Raw genomic sequence first — 16048 nt, forward strand, 5'->3', positions numbered from 1 at the left:
TGTGGGGAAGGGAAGAGTTCAAAATAGTGCCGAGCAGCGGTAGAGGGAGGGGAGAGTTTAAAATTTGTCAATAATCTCTCCATCTGGAGAGCATAGCATGTAGTGATGGAGGGAGACAGTGTCCTAGATGGAGATGGAGATAGAGCAGGAGGGGGGGATTTCTAGGAAGACAGGAAGAGTGTTAAGAGGCCGATAAATTGGTTTTGATCCCATAAAGAAAGGTATGAAGAAAGGAAATGACAAAAGAAATATAGATGGAAGTAGGGCTGAACGATATATCGCATTTGCGATAATATCGCGACATGATCAAGTGCAATTTTCTAACCGCAAAGGCTGCGATTATACTCTGGACATGTCCAAATTCATGGGCTGCATCCTCCTGAGGCCGCATTTGTAGACCGATTACGTCACAGCGACGCGCCGAAGGCTGTCCAAATTACTACCATATCCCAGAATTCATAGCGCGGCCCAGCCAAACTCCAGTTTCCAGCAATGGCGGCCGCTACTAAGTTTTAAAATTACTCATACTAATCTTTCTGGGTCACAAAATAAACTTTTAACATATTTTCAGGCGAGAAAGTAGTTGTGTAAACATCAAATATCTGCTCGGTTTATCAAGATATCGCATATTTGCAAAAGTGCTTCGACGTTTTCAGAGGCGTCTGCTACCCACCAGCTCGACAGCTAGCCGGGAGCTCGAGGGTTACTGATGCGGCCGAGAACGGCACAACTCCCGGCACATCATTTTCAGATCACCGCGGAGTTTCGCTGCTCGGGTTAAACGTAATATATAAGTCACTTAGACAACCTAAAAATGTTATTGTTGGGCTTTTTTCAGTGTTTTGTTTGTTCGTGAGTAAATCGGTTTGGCTGAGATTAAAGTTATTAGATTAGATAAAATAAAACTTTATTAATCCCCCGGGTGGGTTCCTCCTTGGTTTTCACACAGCTGACTAAACGTCAAACAGAAAACTTATTAAACAGAAGTATGAGACAGTCGAGAATTTACACCAGTGTCTGGTTATATTTTAGATAGCAAGAAGCAGACGGCCGAGTTTATTAAACTCCACCGAGACAGCGGTGACGCTAATCAGAACTAGCCTTCTGATTAGCTAATCAGAAGGCTAGACCGTCCAATTTCACGCCTTTAAACTTTAAAGGCGTGTTTGTGTTTATACAATTGCTATTATGTTTGCACTTTATGTGTAATGTTACTGACTGCAGAGATCAGTAAGATGTGTGTATTTTTTATTTATTAGTTTTATTTATTTAATATTATTTTTTAATTGAATGACTGTCTAGTAGTTCACAGATGTCGAAAAACTGAGTGTGGTAAAGCCACTGATTTTTTTTATGTATATTTCTGCAATCTGCACATTGTACTGACTTTCATTTTAATGTTTACACCAGGGTTCCTTGTCAGCACTTTATGCTCAGATGTTTGTAAGCTAAAAATAAACTATTGTGTATGTTCAAATATACTGTTGTGATTGAAGAAGTTAAATAAAAATGTCAGTCATCAATTCATGCATCACCTCATGTCATCATAACAGAGGTCTGTCTTCCAGGAAAGAACAGTTTAAAATTAATGTAATATAGTATTGGCCATACTATATGATGTATTGCTTGTCTTTGTTTAATAATACAGAAGACAAAGACCTTAAAAAATAATCGCATATCGCATCGCAATCGCAATATTGGGGCAAAAAATCGCAATTAGATTATTTTCCATAATCGTTCAGCCCTAGATGGAAGGATTTCATTAATCACTCAGGACATACCAGAAAAGACCAATGGTAATAACCAGTTATTATAATCCAACCTAAATGTTCCAATTTTTTTTAATAAATCCAACATAGGTTCAAGAAGGAGAAGAGAGAAGAGTTACCATGGTGATGTGGCAAATTCTGACTGGCTGAGCGCTGAAAGCCAGGAACAATAAGCTCGTCAGGCCTGCGAGTGGAAGTGCGGTCCATCCTTTCCTGTCCCAAAAAAAAAGTAAAGGACATAAAAAAACATTTAAAAAAAGAACAATTTTGAGCACGTGGTTAAAAAAAGCCTCATGCAATGTGTTTAAGATGTCAGATATTTTAGTAAAACGGGAAGACAGCGTGTCATTTTCACAGAGTTCAAATGGTCGGGCAAAGGGTGGGTTCAGGCCTCGGCTGTCGAGGAATGCCAAGTCAGGCATTCAGAGCCCGGTGACACTTTGTCACTTTGGCTTTCTGACCCCTCTGACCTTTCCTTTATGCACACTCTCTCCCTGTATCAGGTATACTGAGCTTTATTTTAAACTTGTGAAACTCACTAATTAACTAAACCTTGATGTATTTCATGAAAAAAAAGATTATCAATCAATTCAATAATTTTTAGAAAAAAAAAATCCACCCAAAAAAACCCACCAGTCCCAGCCCACTTATACAATTTCACACGTCTGAAGATACACGCACACATCCTGCCAAGTTCTTCACACATTGTCTAATTTGAAGCAGCCTCAAGGCAAGAAAGCTCCAGAGGAGAAAGAGAGGGAAAAAAGCCAATGAAATTTTCAATCTTCTCTTTTCCAGGAAAAAGAAGAACGCGGAAGCGTTGCTTCCAGGAACTGCTCGTGGCCAGAGGTCTCAGTCCACATGCATGCACATACACACACACTCGCAGCTCCCCTCGGTGCTTCGAAAACATCCATAAATGCCCAGAGTAAGATTTATAGCTCTGAGAAGCAGCATCAGCCAAAAGCTTTCCAAGGAAGGCAACTTGGCTGCAGGGCCTATGGGCTGAAAGAGAAAGTCTGCAGGCCAGGCTATAGCTAAGACTGAGGCACAATAACTTACAAGCTGCTAAACACCCATAAATATATACACACATATATATCAAATACATACATACTGCACAACACCAGGCATTACTCCAAATCTACAGAAAGTGAGATTTTTACCAAATTAACTGAGATGACCTTTTATTTGCATCTTAACTACTAGCAGATCTACTTGTGGCTCTTTCTTTAAAACCTTCCAAAACAAATAGTCTAGTGGTAAGCTAGGCTACGTTAGCACAACGAGAGTAAAACCTTCCATGATTATGTGGATATCCACCTCAATTTTTATATATATCTTAAGAAAACATTATGAAAATATTATTTAATATCCTTTAAATACACCGGTAGGTAAGTTTTCAGCCAGACCACCTCTTTAATCCAGTGCTCAGTGTTTGTGCTAAGCTAAGTGCTAGCTGTAACCCCTTTTAATGGACCTAATCTTAATTTTCACACCAAACCCTGAACACAAAAGCAAATCAGGGATGCTACTCCTTTAAGTCAGATGGAAAAACTTTATCACCACACCTATAAAGACAGAATATCTCCATAAACAGCAAAACCTGATACCTAAAGCTAAAATGAAAAGCTGGAAAAAGTACGCAGAGAATTTATAAATGAATGTTTTTAATCTGATGATATCAAGTGATTTACTCACTGCAATCATACTAATCAATCTTCTCTTGGCACTGTTCAGAGTCTGGGCTTTCCCAGGCACAAGGGTATACACTGTTTGGAATTGGAGGCAGGACGATGTTCCAGGTCTTTAAAGAGCTATCAGTAGCAGCAGTGTTAACATATAGCTACAAGCAAACGTAGGGAAAATTACCCTTTCCTTTGCAGCGCTCTTGCAGTAAAAGGGTCAGCTTTAATGGCCACATTCCCCATAAAAAACTCACCTGGAACTCTAAATCGAGTAGTGATGCTACATCAGCCGTCACCTGGGTGGTTATATGAGTAGAAAAAGCCAATTTTGAAAGACATGAACCTGTTTCTTAGAAAGAGGCACTGATTTCCCGCTAAAATCATTTACCAGATGTGGACTGTTTTGCACAATAGTTATAGCAAACAAAACAGCATTCTTCATATAACTAGTCTTAAGGGCATACTGAGTGGCACAGTACATGAAGGGAGGCTTTCTTCTTGTAGTTTTACGGCTTGTGAGTCATTCCTGCAGTCGTGTGTTTTCTGTTTCACAACACACAGCATCGTTTAACAAATCTCATTTACACTGAATTACTTTGAATGTTCATCTTAGTATTTTTCCATAGAAGTTTATTACAGTTACAGAGCCTTTTTAGCATTGTGGCTTTGCATTTATGGGCAAGCATAAGTCTGATCAGGGGGCACGGAGGACCAAAGGTTATTAATACAGTACTGTGCAAAAGTCTTGGTGTAACTGCTTTCCTTCTTCAACACAGTCTGAACCCTCTTAGGGAAGCTTTCTTGTCTTCTTTAACTAGTCTTCAGGAATAGTTCTTCATGAAGGACATTTAAATCTTTCCTTTAGATCTTGCCTGCCTTTTGTTCTGTTTTCTGTCCAGATGAGCCGACACTGCTTCAGTAATGTTGAGATTTGGGCTAGTCCATGACTGATACTGGTCCTCTGTGTGTGTGTTTTTCTATCCCGGTATGCTTTTACTACATTAGCAGTGTGTTTGGGATCATTGTCTTTTTGAAAAATAAAGCTGCTGACAGATGGTTTTGCATATTACCTTTCTGCGTTTATAATTGCACTAAGTTGGCTAACATCCTCAACACAGCTGACCTAAATGCAGCCCCCAATTCATTACTGTGCCTCCACCGTGTTTAACACATAACTTTTCTCCCCACTGATAGCCACCAAGATCATTTCTGATGAGATTTTGGTGAACAGCTGCTACGTTGTCTGAGTGAGATACCTTTTTATGTTTGAATGACACATATAAAATAATCTGAAATGGAATGAAAATTAATGAAAAAGCAGCCAATGTCCAAAGAAAACTTTGAAAGCCTAGAGAACTGCTCAAAACCTTTTTAACATATTAAAAGAAAATCTGTCTCATTGGAAGCAAAATATAAAGAAATGAATGGCGTCAGATGCTTATTCACAGCACTGTAACTCTCATCATGACCCTAAAATGACTGGCTTGCCCAAAGCAACCACAACAACACAGCACTGTGTAATATGGAAGTAAACACTGAAGCCACTGTGGACAATGTTCATCTTTGTTTTATGTGCAGTAGAAGCACATCTTTTTGTTTTTTTGTGGGGCAATACCTGCAATTTCTGTGTGTGGATCCAGAGCCTAAGACTAGAAGTTGACTTTAGTTCTTAACAGAAAATTATAATTTCTTAATGGTGCCACTATAAATACTTCCGGTCTACTGATGGGAAGCTTTTGTATCTTTGACAAAGCATACAATCTCATCCGACTTAGCCAAAATACTTCTATATGCATTAACAAAAATCTGTGCTAAAACCATCTTTGAAAGATTTGCTACGTTGGAGGTAGCGGTGTTGGCTGCACATTCTTTTTCTCAAAACGATGCTTTGATTCTCCGTCTCGCTGTCGCATTACGCTGATTTCCAGAATGTCTCTGGGCCAGAAACTAGCATTAAATATTGAAGAGCAGTTTTCCAAGATTTGAGTGATTTCTTGTCCTGGGTTTTGGAGCATTAAAGCTATATCTCACTGAACGAATGCTGTGGCTCTACAGTTTCCATCAGCTTGACATACTGGGGTTGCTTTTGGACAGACATCCTGTAACTTCTCTTGACATCGCCTTCATAAATAGCGAGCTCCCCTTTCACTCCATTGCCCAAAGCACTGACATCAAGGCACTTCAACAAAGTGCTTTAAAGGCTGCGCTTCCTCGAAAGCACAAACACAACTGAGCGTGCCCGTCACCATGCTCGCACATAACCACTTACCTGACGTCTGAGAATATAGAGACACAAACTGTCAGGCAGAACAGACATGTTTAGGAACAAATGGTATCAATGCTGACGCTGAAGGAGAGGAGCAGAGGTTAAACGCTTCATTCTTTCCGCTCTTAGCAGTTAAAGTCATAACTCATCAGAGCTTTGAGACTGTGGACAGTGGTCTCTTGGTCTGTGGAGAGCATGTGTGTGCACATTTACAAATACATCCATAAGAAAAAAAGGGAAAGCAAGGGTCGCCGCCCGTTTAATCTGAGACCTCCCTGGCACAGGTCCAACGCTCTCAGTAAGAGTGCGAGACACAGGAACACACATAAGACTTTGCTGCCCAAATTCCCAAACATGACCACCATTATGTATAGTGTTATGTAAGTACAAAGAAAAGGGGCTTATTTGCTCCTTATCTCTAAACACTGAGCATAAAGTCATTGCCGCGCAGACTCCATGTGTGCCATGCTGTTTCATGACAACTGGCAAGCTTTACATGAGCAACATACACACAGACCAACACAAACAGAGCAATGTTGTAACCCACTTCTCTCCATCAAACTATCAAACTTTGGTTTTTCTCTGCTACATGCAGGGTGGAGGAATGTTGTTTTTCGATGGGGATTCAATTCACTATTCACTGCAGCCTTACTGGGGCAAAACTCTTTCCTGGAAGCTAACGTGAACCAGTCCAACTTAATGTCAGCTCAGCAGGGGCTCAGCAGTCCCACAGTTTGGGTGAGCAGGATTTTTGTCCCTCCACTAAGAGAAAAAAAAGACAGCGGAGACTACATCACCTCCATCATTCCATGGGTCCCAGCAAGACATCATACCATCAATCCAGTGCTTTTAGGCCTGTCACACAACAAAGCCCAAACTTGTTATTGTTGTTTGCTTAGCACTCTATTTATAGACCTCCATGAAGCTCTTTAGCCAAATTCTTTAGGTTACTGGAGGGTTGGAAAGGAGAAAATCCAAGCTGAGAAACAAAGGGCTCATTCTGCAGGAGTTGGACAGTGGAACCAGGTCTGTCGTGTTGCACCAATGCCATATTTCACCAAACTAAGCTGGGATTCGCTCACTTTGAGGCAAGCAAACTTTAGCCCACTGCTAAACTTTAACCTTGGTCTTGCCTCATAATCAATATTTCGGTGGTTTCATCTGTTAATGTTTATCTTGGTTACCCAGTTGACATATTCAGTACAGCAGCTGGTTTCCACAAAAAAAGCTCTGCTCATCGTTACTGCTAAGCACTCAGCACCAGAGTGCATTCAAAGGTGGCTAGCTTACTAGGAAGTCGGAGAACTGAACAACTGCAATTATTCTTGGAGCAGCAACACAAATTTCAAACAAATGATAATTTAACTATCTGTTATATATGAATAGGCAACTGTTTGCTAGTCTCTTATAAAATAATAATGTCATATTTTTTATTTACTACTCGGAGAATATCAATCTTTTCTATTATTTGTATCCGTTTTGATAACATTTTAGTCTCCAACTTATTTCTAGCACAGCAGTTAGCCAACTGCAAACTTTGTGCTGCTGCAGCTGGGCTGAAGACACCAGTGCATGATCATGTTGGTTTTTACGGCCATTTTAATAGTCAAAGATTATACAGAGGGCGCTATTACAACAATTTGAAAACATGAGACATGGGAAATACTTGGTGAAAAAACCCCACTTGGCAATGGGGTTTTTTTCCCGGCTTTGACTTCTCCTCCTATAACAGCGCTGATGTGGCAGTATTGTCTTAGTGGCGACACTTATTGTATCGCAGCAGCGACCAAGGCCTTAAAAACAGGAATAAATATAAGTGACTGTTAGGTGATGTTGCCTAGTGGACAAAGCGACCAACCAACATTAGCTACCAACCAACGCGAGCCACCAACCAACGCTAGCTACCAACCAGTGCGCTAGGTAAGCAATGTCCCCTAGTGCACACTGCATGAAACAACCAACGTAACTGGTATACCGAGGCCTTTAGTGTTAGCATGCACACAGGACAGCACCATCTTCTAAAAGCATGATGGTAAATGTGCACCATGTCAAACAGGCAAACTCATAAAAGTAAAATAAAATAATTTTTGTTCGGTCCAAGATTATACCAAAATTTGTCTAAAATTACACAAAAATTAAGAATTCTTCATCAACCAGCAAGTGTCACTTAGTCTTAAAGTTGATTAACTGTTACGTGAAAACTAACTCCAGTTTAACATTACTTTTATTCCCGTTCTACCAACAAACCCACATACAGCTGGAACATTAAATGTTTACCTGGTAGTTCGAATGACGTAAGAAGTAGTCAGGGCATCCCGCTAATGCCATGATGTTCCTTCAGCGTTCCCTCTGCAGGGAATAACCCTCTGGTCTCACCAGCACTCTGCACAAAAAAGAAACCGACTGAATGAAGAACAGCACTAAAATCACAGAGAAAAGTCAGTAAGAAAAAAAAAACACAGGGTTAAAATGAAGTTTTAATTAACAAATTTCACTAACTACTAAAGGTGGATCTGGGATTTTGTGCTATACATTACACAACAACTTTGCACAACTGGTATCAATTTTCTAAAGACAAAAGTCCTGCACCTCCTTCTCACCTAAACAGCAAAGCTTGTCTGTGCGACTTGGTGTGCATGCACGGTTGAACATGTGCACACACAGTGTAAACACAGTCATTGTATACAATACACACACAGTTCCTTCACAAAGCCAGTGGCTTAGAACTAAATAAGAATTTCTCCTCTCCGAGTGAGCAACACATGACCACTCTCCACCACCTGTGTGTGTGTGTGTGTCGTCTAGGAGTCGTCTATTTCCACTGCATTATCTGCTGTGAGTAAGCAGCAGGAAGTTGCGCGCATGTGTGTGTTTGGAAAGAGGACTCGCAAGCACAGACATACACACACACAAAAATCCATCTCAAGCTGTTCAGCACTTAGTCTTCTGTTTATTTGTCTGCAGCATTTAGAAAGAAAAAAACTCTTACTTGCATTTACATACCAAAAACTCCTTGCAGTCACATTCATATGAAGATAAACAGGCTCATTATAAGCCCCGTGTAATGTCACTTTGGAATCAGATTTCTGTCTTAAACTTGTTTCATCGTCTTAGCTCGCCTGCTGGTGGAAGTCCCAGATCACTGTTGAAATCTAATCGCTGATCCTCTTTATCCGTGTGGGACTAATAAAGGTTATCTTATCTTATCTTAACTCCTATCTGCCTGTCCAATTTCACGGAGAGCTGCAATAACATATTAGAGATACCCAGCTCACAGACTGGATTCATCTGTGAGCTCGAGGAAAAATAATAAGCTTCCTCAAAGAGAGAAATGATGTTATGCAGCCCACATACACATTTTTTAGGGAACTGCTGCAACTGATACTGCTTCCAACAAAGGTTCAGCAAACCCAATCTGCTGAAAACACACACAGAGCTGCCTCTCTCTCTCTCACTAAATAGCTCCTCTCACTCTTTGACGATTCCTCTTCACTTTCTCTCCCAGCATGTCTCCATTGTACAGGTCATTATATAACAGATATCAGATGGTTCAAACAATATCCTCCTCCTCCTCCTCCTCCTCTCTCCTCTCCTCCCTCTCTCTTCACCCCACTAATTACTGTTTCCACTGGGGCTCTGCTATCTTTAGGTTTGCTCTTCTGTCAGAGGCATACGTTGCAGTGCAGCCTCTGCGTTCCTGATAACTGCACACTTTTTTTTCTTAATATATTACATGTTATTGCACAGGCTGTTCGCAGCAACCAAAGTCCTGGCCAAAAGGGCAAGTGCCGCCGTCGTACGTGCAAATTAATAAGCCTGAAAGTGCCAAAGACAGAGCTCTGTGTGCTTGACATTTCCTGACATTTGTGATTCCTCCTGTGGAGAGAGGGAACAATTCAGCTTCGCTGGTCATATGGGGAGATCTGGAGAAATTAAACAGGGCAGGGAGCAACTTAATAATGTCACACGTGTGTGAGTGTGTTTAACACACCCACTACTACTACCACATCTTTCCAAGTGCATAAGGATTCAGATTTTTAGCTACACTCACGGTCTGTTGTCTTATGAAGAGCACACACTCACAAAACTCCTTAATATTACCTGAGACCCAAACAGACATGAAGTCTACTTTGTGCATAAGATAAGAAGGAAGGAAGTTTAACAGCATACAAAGATTAAACCTACATTAAGGCACAGCTTGGAGCTTTATGACAGCCCATTAACACACACACACACACACACACACACACACACACACACACACACACACACACACCTAGCTTATGCTCTCTGGGGAAGCAGTTCCCTACCATGCTGATGCTTCAGATAACTCTTGTCCCAGTTCAAAATCGGAATTAGTGGAAGAGGGAGGAGGTACAATAGCTTTAGGCACTGATGGAGCATCTGAGTCTGACTGTGTTATGAGGTGATATGACAGCTATGAGCTGAAAGATTGAATCCCCTCCTTCACTATCACCACTACAGCCAACGCGTGTTTCTAATATTAAAAAATAAATATATGACAACTTTACAGTCATCTCCATAAAAGCGAAGAATCTGATCACTTAGAGTAGTGTGGCAAATTTAAAGAGTTACATAATGACTTTGCCTCTCACAGCACAGCAATAACTGTCATTAAATACCTTTTTTCTACCAACAAGGTAGCTCATAAATTGAGTTTACATCATCTCTAAAGCTCCTTTGCGTCCCGGCGCATGACCAGTAAGTATGTATAGACCGGCTGATACTGAGTTTAACGATATGCAGTCCTGATGAGAGATATTAGTTCCCAAACAAGTATGCAAAGCGCTTACGGTAATGAAAAGGCAAAATCGTGTCCAGGACGGAGAAGCACCCGGTGCGCTCCGGCTATCCTCGTCTGGATGTCCGCACAAACTGCTTTCCCCCCCTTACCTCCACCCCCCCAGGCTCCACTCTGTTGTCTTCACCTTGTTCCCCCCTCCCCACCCCACCCCGAGGTGCTTTCCTTGCACACGTACAACGCTCACACAAGTAACGCTCGCTCACCCGCGCTCGCACACATGCAAACACACGCATGCATGCACCGCTCACTCCGCACTTTTCGACCAGCTGACTCCTCTCGCTCTCTCTCACATGCACGCAGACACACGCCAGCGAAGGACAGCCTCCTCCTCCTTCTCTCTCCCCGCCCTGTTCACTAGAACACACTGCAAAAAATACCCCTTTTTTACTTTATTGGCTCGACATGTCTGTAAAAGTGGACTATTTTTGCAGTGTGTTCAAGACCTGGCTGTAACCCTCCGAGCAGAAGGAGGACTTCAATGTATGAGCCAGTGGCAGCCCCAGAAAAAAAATTACATATGGTGGAAACTGCATATGAAAAATGGAGTCACCATGAAGTTTTTTTGTTGTTTGTTTTTTTTAAGCAACATACAGTGTTGTGCAAAAGCCTGGAGCCTCCTCCTATCTCTCTATATTTTGTTTGGAAAATGGGAAATAAGTGAAGTGTTTATTGAAACTTGCAAACATGCATGAAATAAAGTATATGAAGGCAAAAATAGAGTTTGTGCAGTTCTAATGAGCTTGAAAGTTCATATTTGACCACCTGTGCAATAGGGAAGGGTCTCTAGCAAAGTAGAAGCTCTGTTAAACAGCATGCAAGAGTTAGCATGGCAAATATTACCTTAAACCTTATTGACAGGTAAGCACGGAAAAAGGGGACAGATAAGCATTCTGCATCTAAATCAAATCACACTGAGCTGTTTCCAAGGCTGTACACTGTTAGTGTTGCTTGGGGTCATATCTTACATGGGAAATGGCGCACATTTGACAGCCTGGGCTCCCCTCTTGGCAACAGCAATGGACACGTTGATGGACGAGCTCAGACTCTCTGTGGACTATATCTGAAGAGCACATGGTTTGTACTGAAAGAGCAGGTTGAGGGGAAGCTGGAGAGGCAGAGGTACGCTTTGGAAAGAAGACTGGAGCAATGAAATTCAGCAGATCCGAGGAAGAATACGTTTGTGAATGAGAGAGAGAGAGGACGGTGGAAGGGTTACAATGCAAGGAGCAGAGGTGGTGAAGGCAAGAGTTTAAGTGCTTGTCTTTCACTGTGCAGTGAAATGGACAAAGCCTAAAAGATGTGAAGAAGAGAGTGAGGGCAGGGTGGTGTGGCGGAAGAAGAATGTCATGGACTGATTTGGGTCAGAACGGTAGCATCAAAAGTGGAAAATAAGGATTACAGTATGAGACTAGCAACACTAGATTGCCAAAAGTACTCACTTGTCTGCCTTCACACGCATATGAACTTGAGTGACATCCCACTCTTAATCCATAGTGTTCAATATAATGTTGGTCCACCTTTTGCAGCTATAACAGCTTTAATTCTTCTGGGAAGGCTTTCCACAACGTTTAGGCGTTTATGGGAATTTTTGACCATTCTTCAGAAGCACATCTATGAGGTCAGACGCTGACATTGGGTGAGAAGGCCTGGCCCAGAGTCTCCAGACTAATTCCTCCCAAAGGGGTTCTGTCTGGTACAGAATAGTCAAATTCCTCCTATCTCGCTCATTAATGTCTTTATGGACCTTGCTTTGTGCAGTGGTCCACAATCATGTTGGAACAGGAAGGGGCCATCCCCAAATTGTGCCCACAAAGTTGGAAGCGTGAAATTGTCCAAAATGTCTTGGTGTGCTGAAGTTCCTTCTTCCTTCTTGTACTTGGTGAGGTAAGGTTTGGATGCAGCTGCTCGGCCTGGTTGACAGATCCTTCACTAGGGACACCACCTTTCTGTACATAAAGCTAAACAATAGGGGTGCAACGATACTCGTATCGACATTGAACCGTTCGATACAGTGCTTTCGGTTCGGTACGCATATGTATCGAACAATACAAAATTTTAAATTAATTTTCTTCTGACGAGGCTGTCTGTGTTGGAGTAGTCGAACGCAGATTCACTGAGCGCAGGGCAAGCTAGCAAGACAGAAGTTAAGCTCTCCTTGCAACATGGCAAATTGAACCTCCCCCACCCTCATTCAGATCTGGCGTTTGGAACTATTTTGGTTTTCATGTGACGTATGACCCTGAAGGTAAGCGCGTCATGGACTAAAGTAAAACAGTATGTTGGATGTGCCACGCAATGCTCAATTACATGGGTGGGCGCTAGCGTGTTAGCGCAGTTAGCTCGTTAACGTGTTGGCCGTCCAGCCACATGCACGGGGCGATCAGGGGTAGCTCGTTAACGGAGATTTGCCGTGTTGTGGCGTTAATGTCATTTCAACGAGATTTACGCTGACAGCTCTAGTGGGAACACAACGAATATGACTGCACATTTACTCCGACATCATCCTAGTGCAAAGACAAGTGGAAGCAGACAAAAACAACAAGCACGCATGCTACAAACTTTAGCAGAGTCATTTAGACAGCCGTTAGCACATGATTCTCCTTATGGGGACCTGATATGTTTAATATGCTGCTGAGAATATAGCCCAGAAGAAGCGTATAGTATAGCTTTTATTTTGGAAAGAGCCACTTCTCTGTAATAAACTCTCTTTTCCAAAGATGAGTGATTCCTCAATCAGATACAGGGCTCGCAAAATCGCTAGCCCGACGTCCCGGGGCTAGCGATTTTTCCAGTCGGGCTACCAAAATCTATCTCTGCCCTGCCCGTCGGCCTATCGTAGGAAGGAAAAATATATGTCAATGCTTTTGCATTCTTTCAGAAATGTAGCTGGGTAAGTATGTCATTGGCATCGGTGAGCCACTGTCAATATGTGACATATTGAAATCGCGTTTGAATTTGCGCTTGTTTTTTGCTTTCACTTTGCAATCGCGCGAACTGTGTATAGAGAGCGACAGCACTGATTGGTGAGTGACGATAATTTGCGCACCAATTCCTCTGACGTCGTCTTATCAATCGTTAGCTTACTATGCAAACATGACAAGTGAAATCTCCCGCATCAAGCTTAAACATGTGAGAGGTTGATCGCGCAGAGAATCGCTGAGCGTTATGTGAGTGTGTGTGTAAAAGCAGCAGGATATATATTTTAGTTCTGCTGAGCCAAATAAGACAGGTCAGGGTGAAGAAGTGACAGCCAAAGAAAAGCTTACCACAAAACGGAAAAGTTATGACAAATCAGACTATAAGGCAAAAAGAAAGTGCAGCTTTATGGTTTCATGGACAAAAGAATTTCTGTGGCTGCAATATGACGAGCTAAATAACCAGGGCTGCACATAAGTGGTCCGCAGGTGCGCATTCGCTGTCAAAATAAAAAACGCGCACAAGATAAGAAGTTGCAACGCGTGCTTGCGTACATAAGATTTTCAGGAGGAGGACAGACATTTGTTTAGAACTCTTAAAGATGTCGAAGAAGCTCCTTTAAGCAATTACTTTGGTTTTCCTCCACCTCCAAAGAAATGTCAGGAGTCCGAACCACAAAAGAAGCACGTATTCTCGGAAAAGTAGTTGCAGGAGGTGAGCTGGCTTCAAACAAATGATGAACGCACAGAGATGTGGTGCGGAATGTGCCGTGAAAATTTAATAAATGACAAATTAAAAAGGCATGAACATTTTTTTTGTATCGAAAAAATATCGAACCGTGACACCAAAGTATCGAACCGGACTGAACCGTGAATTTTCTGTATCATTGCACCCCTACTAAACAAGGAGGTCAGTAATAATAAGACACCTATCCACTCATTTCCCTTCCGCTTATCCTCATCAAGGTCATGGTGGGGCTGGAGTATGCTGTGTTAAGCTGCTGTGGTCATTCTTCTTTGAGTACATCCCATCAGTGCAGTGGTGCATTTACTCTGTGAGGAGGCTGAATTCACTTGAGATTTGCACGATCATGAGAGACTCTGTTTTGCCAGCCTTCAGTTGATGTGCTTGAGAAGACAGCAACTGATGAGGAACTACTGGCTAATAAGGTTGTAGGTATAGGTCTATTTTATACTTAACAATACATTAATGCTTAAATGAGTCACCTATCACCTGTTTTAATTTTCTATACAAAGACGGCTGTCTGCCTGCTAGCTTTCACATCTCAAACTGCAGCTTGTTTAACTTCTCCAGTGCTTTTTCCCATTCAATCTCAAGGCTTAAACAGTCAGCATCATCAATATTTGGCTTAAGTGAGTGAGTAATAACCCATATCCCAAACCAACAGAGCTTGAAATAAGTCACAGCAGTGGTAGCTGCAACTACACAGCTCTCAGCAATACTAGCAACAACTTCTTTTACAGGCATTAGATTGTCTGCGCTGTGCTAGATTATCTTCAACACCTCCTTTTATTTGCATCTATCAGCCAGTGGCCATTTGCAAGCTCAGGTTTCATCCACTTATAGGTTAACTAAGCCCTCCACTTTATCTACTGTCAGACTGAGGACACATGTTGGGGGTTGACAGCAGATAACAAGGAGGCTTGGAGAAGTAGATTCGGCAAGGAGAAGGACACTTTATTTGGATGACGATAACCCTTATTTCATTACAGCATTCATTTGTTTCAAGGTCAGACATTTCTGGACGCTTAAGGTGACGCTGCCTCTGCCAGTATGACAGCTGAACTTCTGACAGTAGAAATAAGCTTTTCTGTAGCTCCAAGCAGACATCCCTCTGTGTAAGCCTGCAAAATCTCAAACATGAGCCTGTATGTGCATGAGCCCGATGCCACGTGTATTTTGGATGTCCATGAACTTTTCAGAGGAAACTGGGCTCTGTAAATAGGTCAAAGGTAAAAGCTAGTTACAGATCGTGGGCTCCATGTAGGGCTTTGTTTACAAAACCCACATTAGAAGATAGAGAGGAAAAACATATGGAGTATCAAAACACCTCATCATCACATGGGAGTGCTTATACCCAGAACTTGGCAGAACTGGTCTGACATCTGAGGCAGTTCTGTAGCAGTTGTAGTCATTAACATAAAGACTCCAGTTCTTATCAGATTGAAGATTTCAAGCAGTGTGTTGTGGTCTTTGGGCTGGTGTTTACAGCAGCCAGAGCAGAGTATCAAAAATAGTACACAATCAGAGCTCAAAATAGTACACAGCACAATAAGAAACCTCAGCCCAGTGAGTCTAAAAGCGACAATTTTGACACAAACTGTAAGATGCAAAAATAAATAAATAAAAGACAAAAATAAGTCTCACCCACCTGCTGTGAAGGGCGTCTGTTTGCAAGAGGAAGCCAATCGGGAGAGAGTTGGTTTAAAAGGATGGGAAAGAAGATAAAATGGTATGTTTCAGACAGAGGATCAACTTATTAACTGGGAATCATGCAAAGCTGCTCTAGCAGAGTCCAGGAAAAGAAATGTGGGGCAGGAAATCACTGCTGAGACTACAAAAT

General features: G+C 41.9%; 1 protein-coding gene across 2 annotated transcripts in view; it reads right to left on the reverse strand.

The window, feature by feature from the left end:
• The window catches only part of LOC101472778 (growth factor receptor-bound protein 10), a 50149-nt gene extending 39433 nt beyond the window's left edge, over nucleotides 1–10716 (reverse strand). The window contains exons 1-3 of one of the 2 annotated variants that reach the window (XM_004563643.5): nucleotides 10538–10716; nucleotides 8001–8106; nucleotides 1889–1982 (exon numbers count right to left, since the gene is read on the reverse strand). In XM_004563643.5, the coding sequence (XP_004563700.1) occupies nucleotides 1889–1982; nucleotides 8001–8051 (145 nt within the window). In that variant the 5' untranslated portion in view covers nucleotides 8052–8106; nucleotides 10538–10716. Of the gene's footprint in view, nucleotides 1–1888; nucleotides 1983–8000; nucleotides 8107–10537 lie in introns of those variants that run through there. The other variant, XM_023154927.3, reaches the window with a different exon arrangement.
• Between the last annotated feature and the right edge of the window lie 5332 nt (nucleotides 10717–16048).

This window comes from Maylandia zebra, linkage group LG22 (genome assembly GCF_041146795.1).
Source record: "Maylandia zebra isolate NMK-2024a linkage group LG22, Mzebra_GT3a, whole genome shotgun sequence".
Lineage (NCBI taxonomy): Eukaryota > Metazoa > Chordata > Actinopteri > Cichliformes > Cichlidae > Maylandia > Maylandia zebra.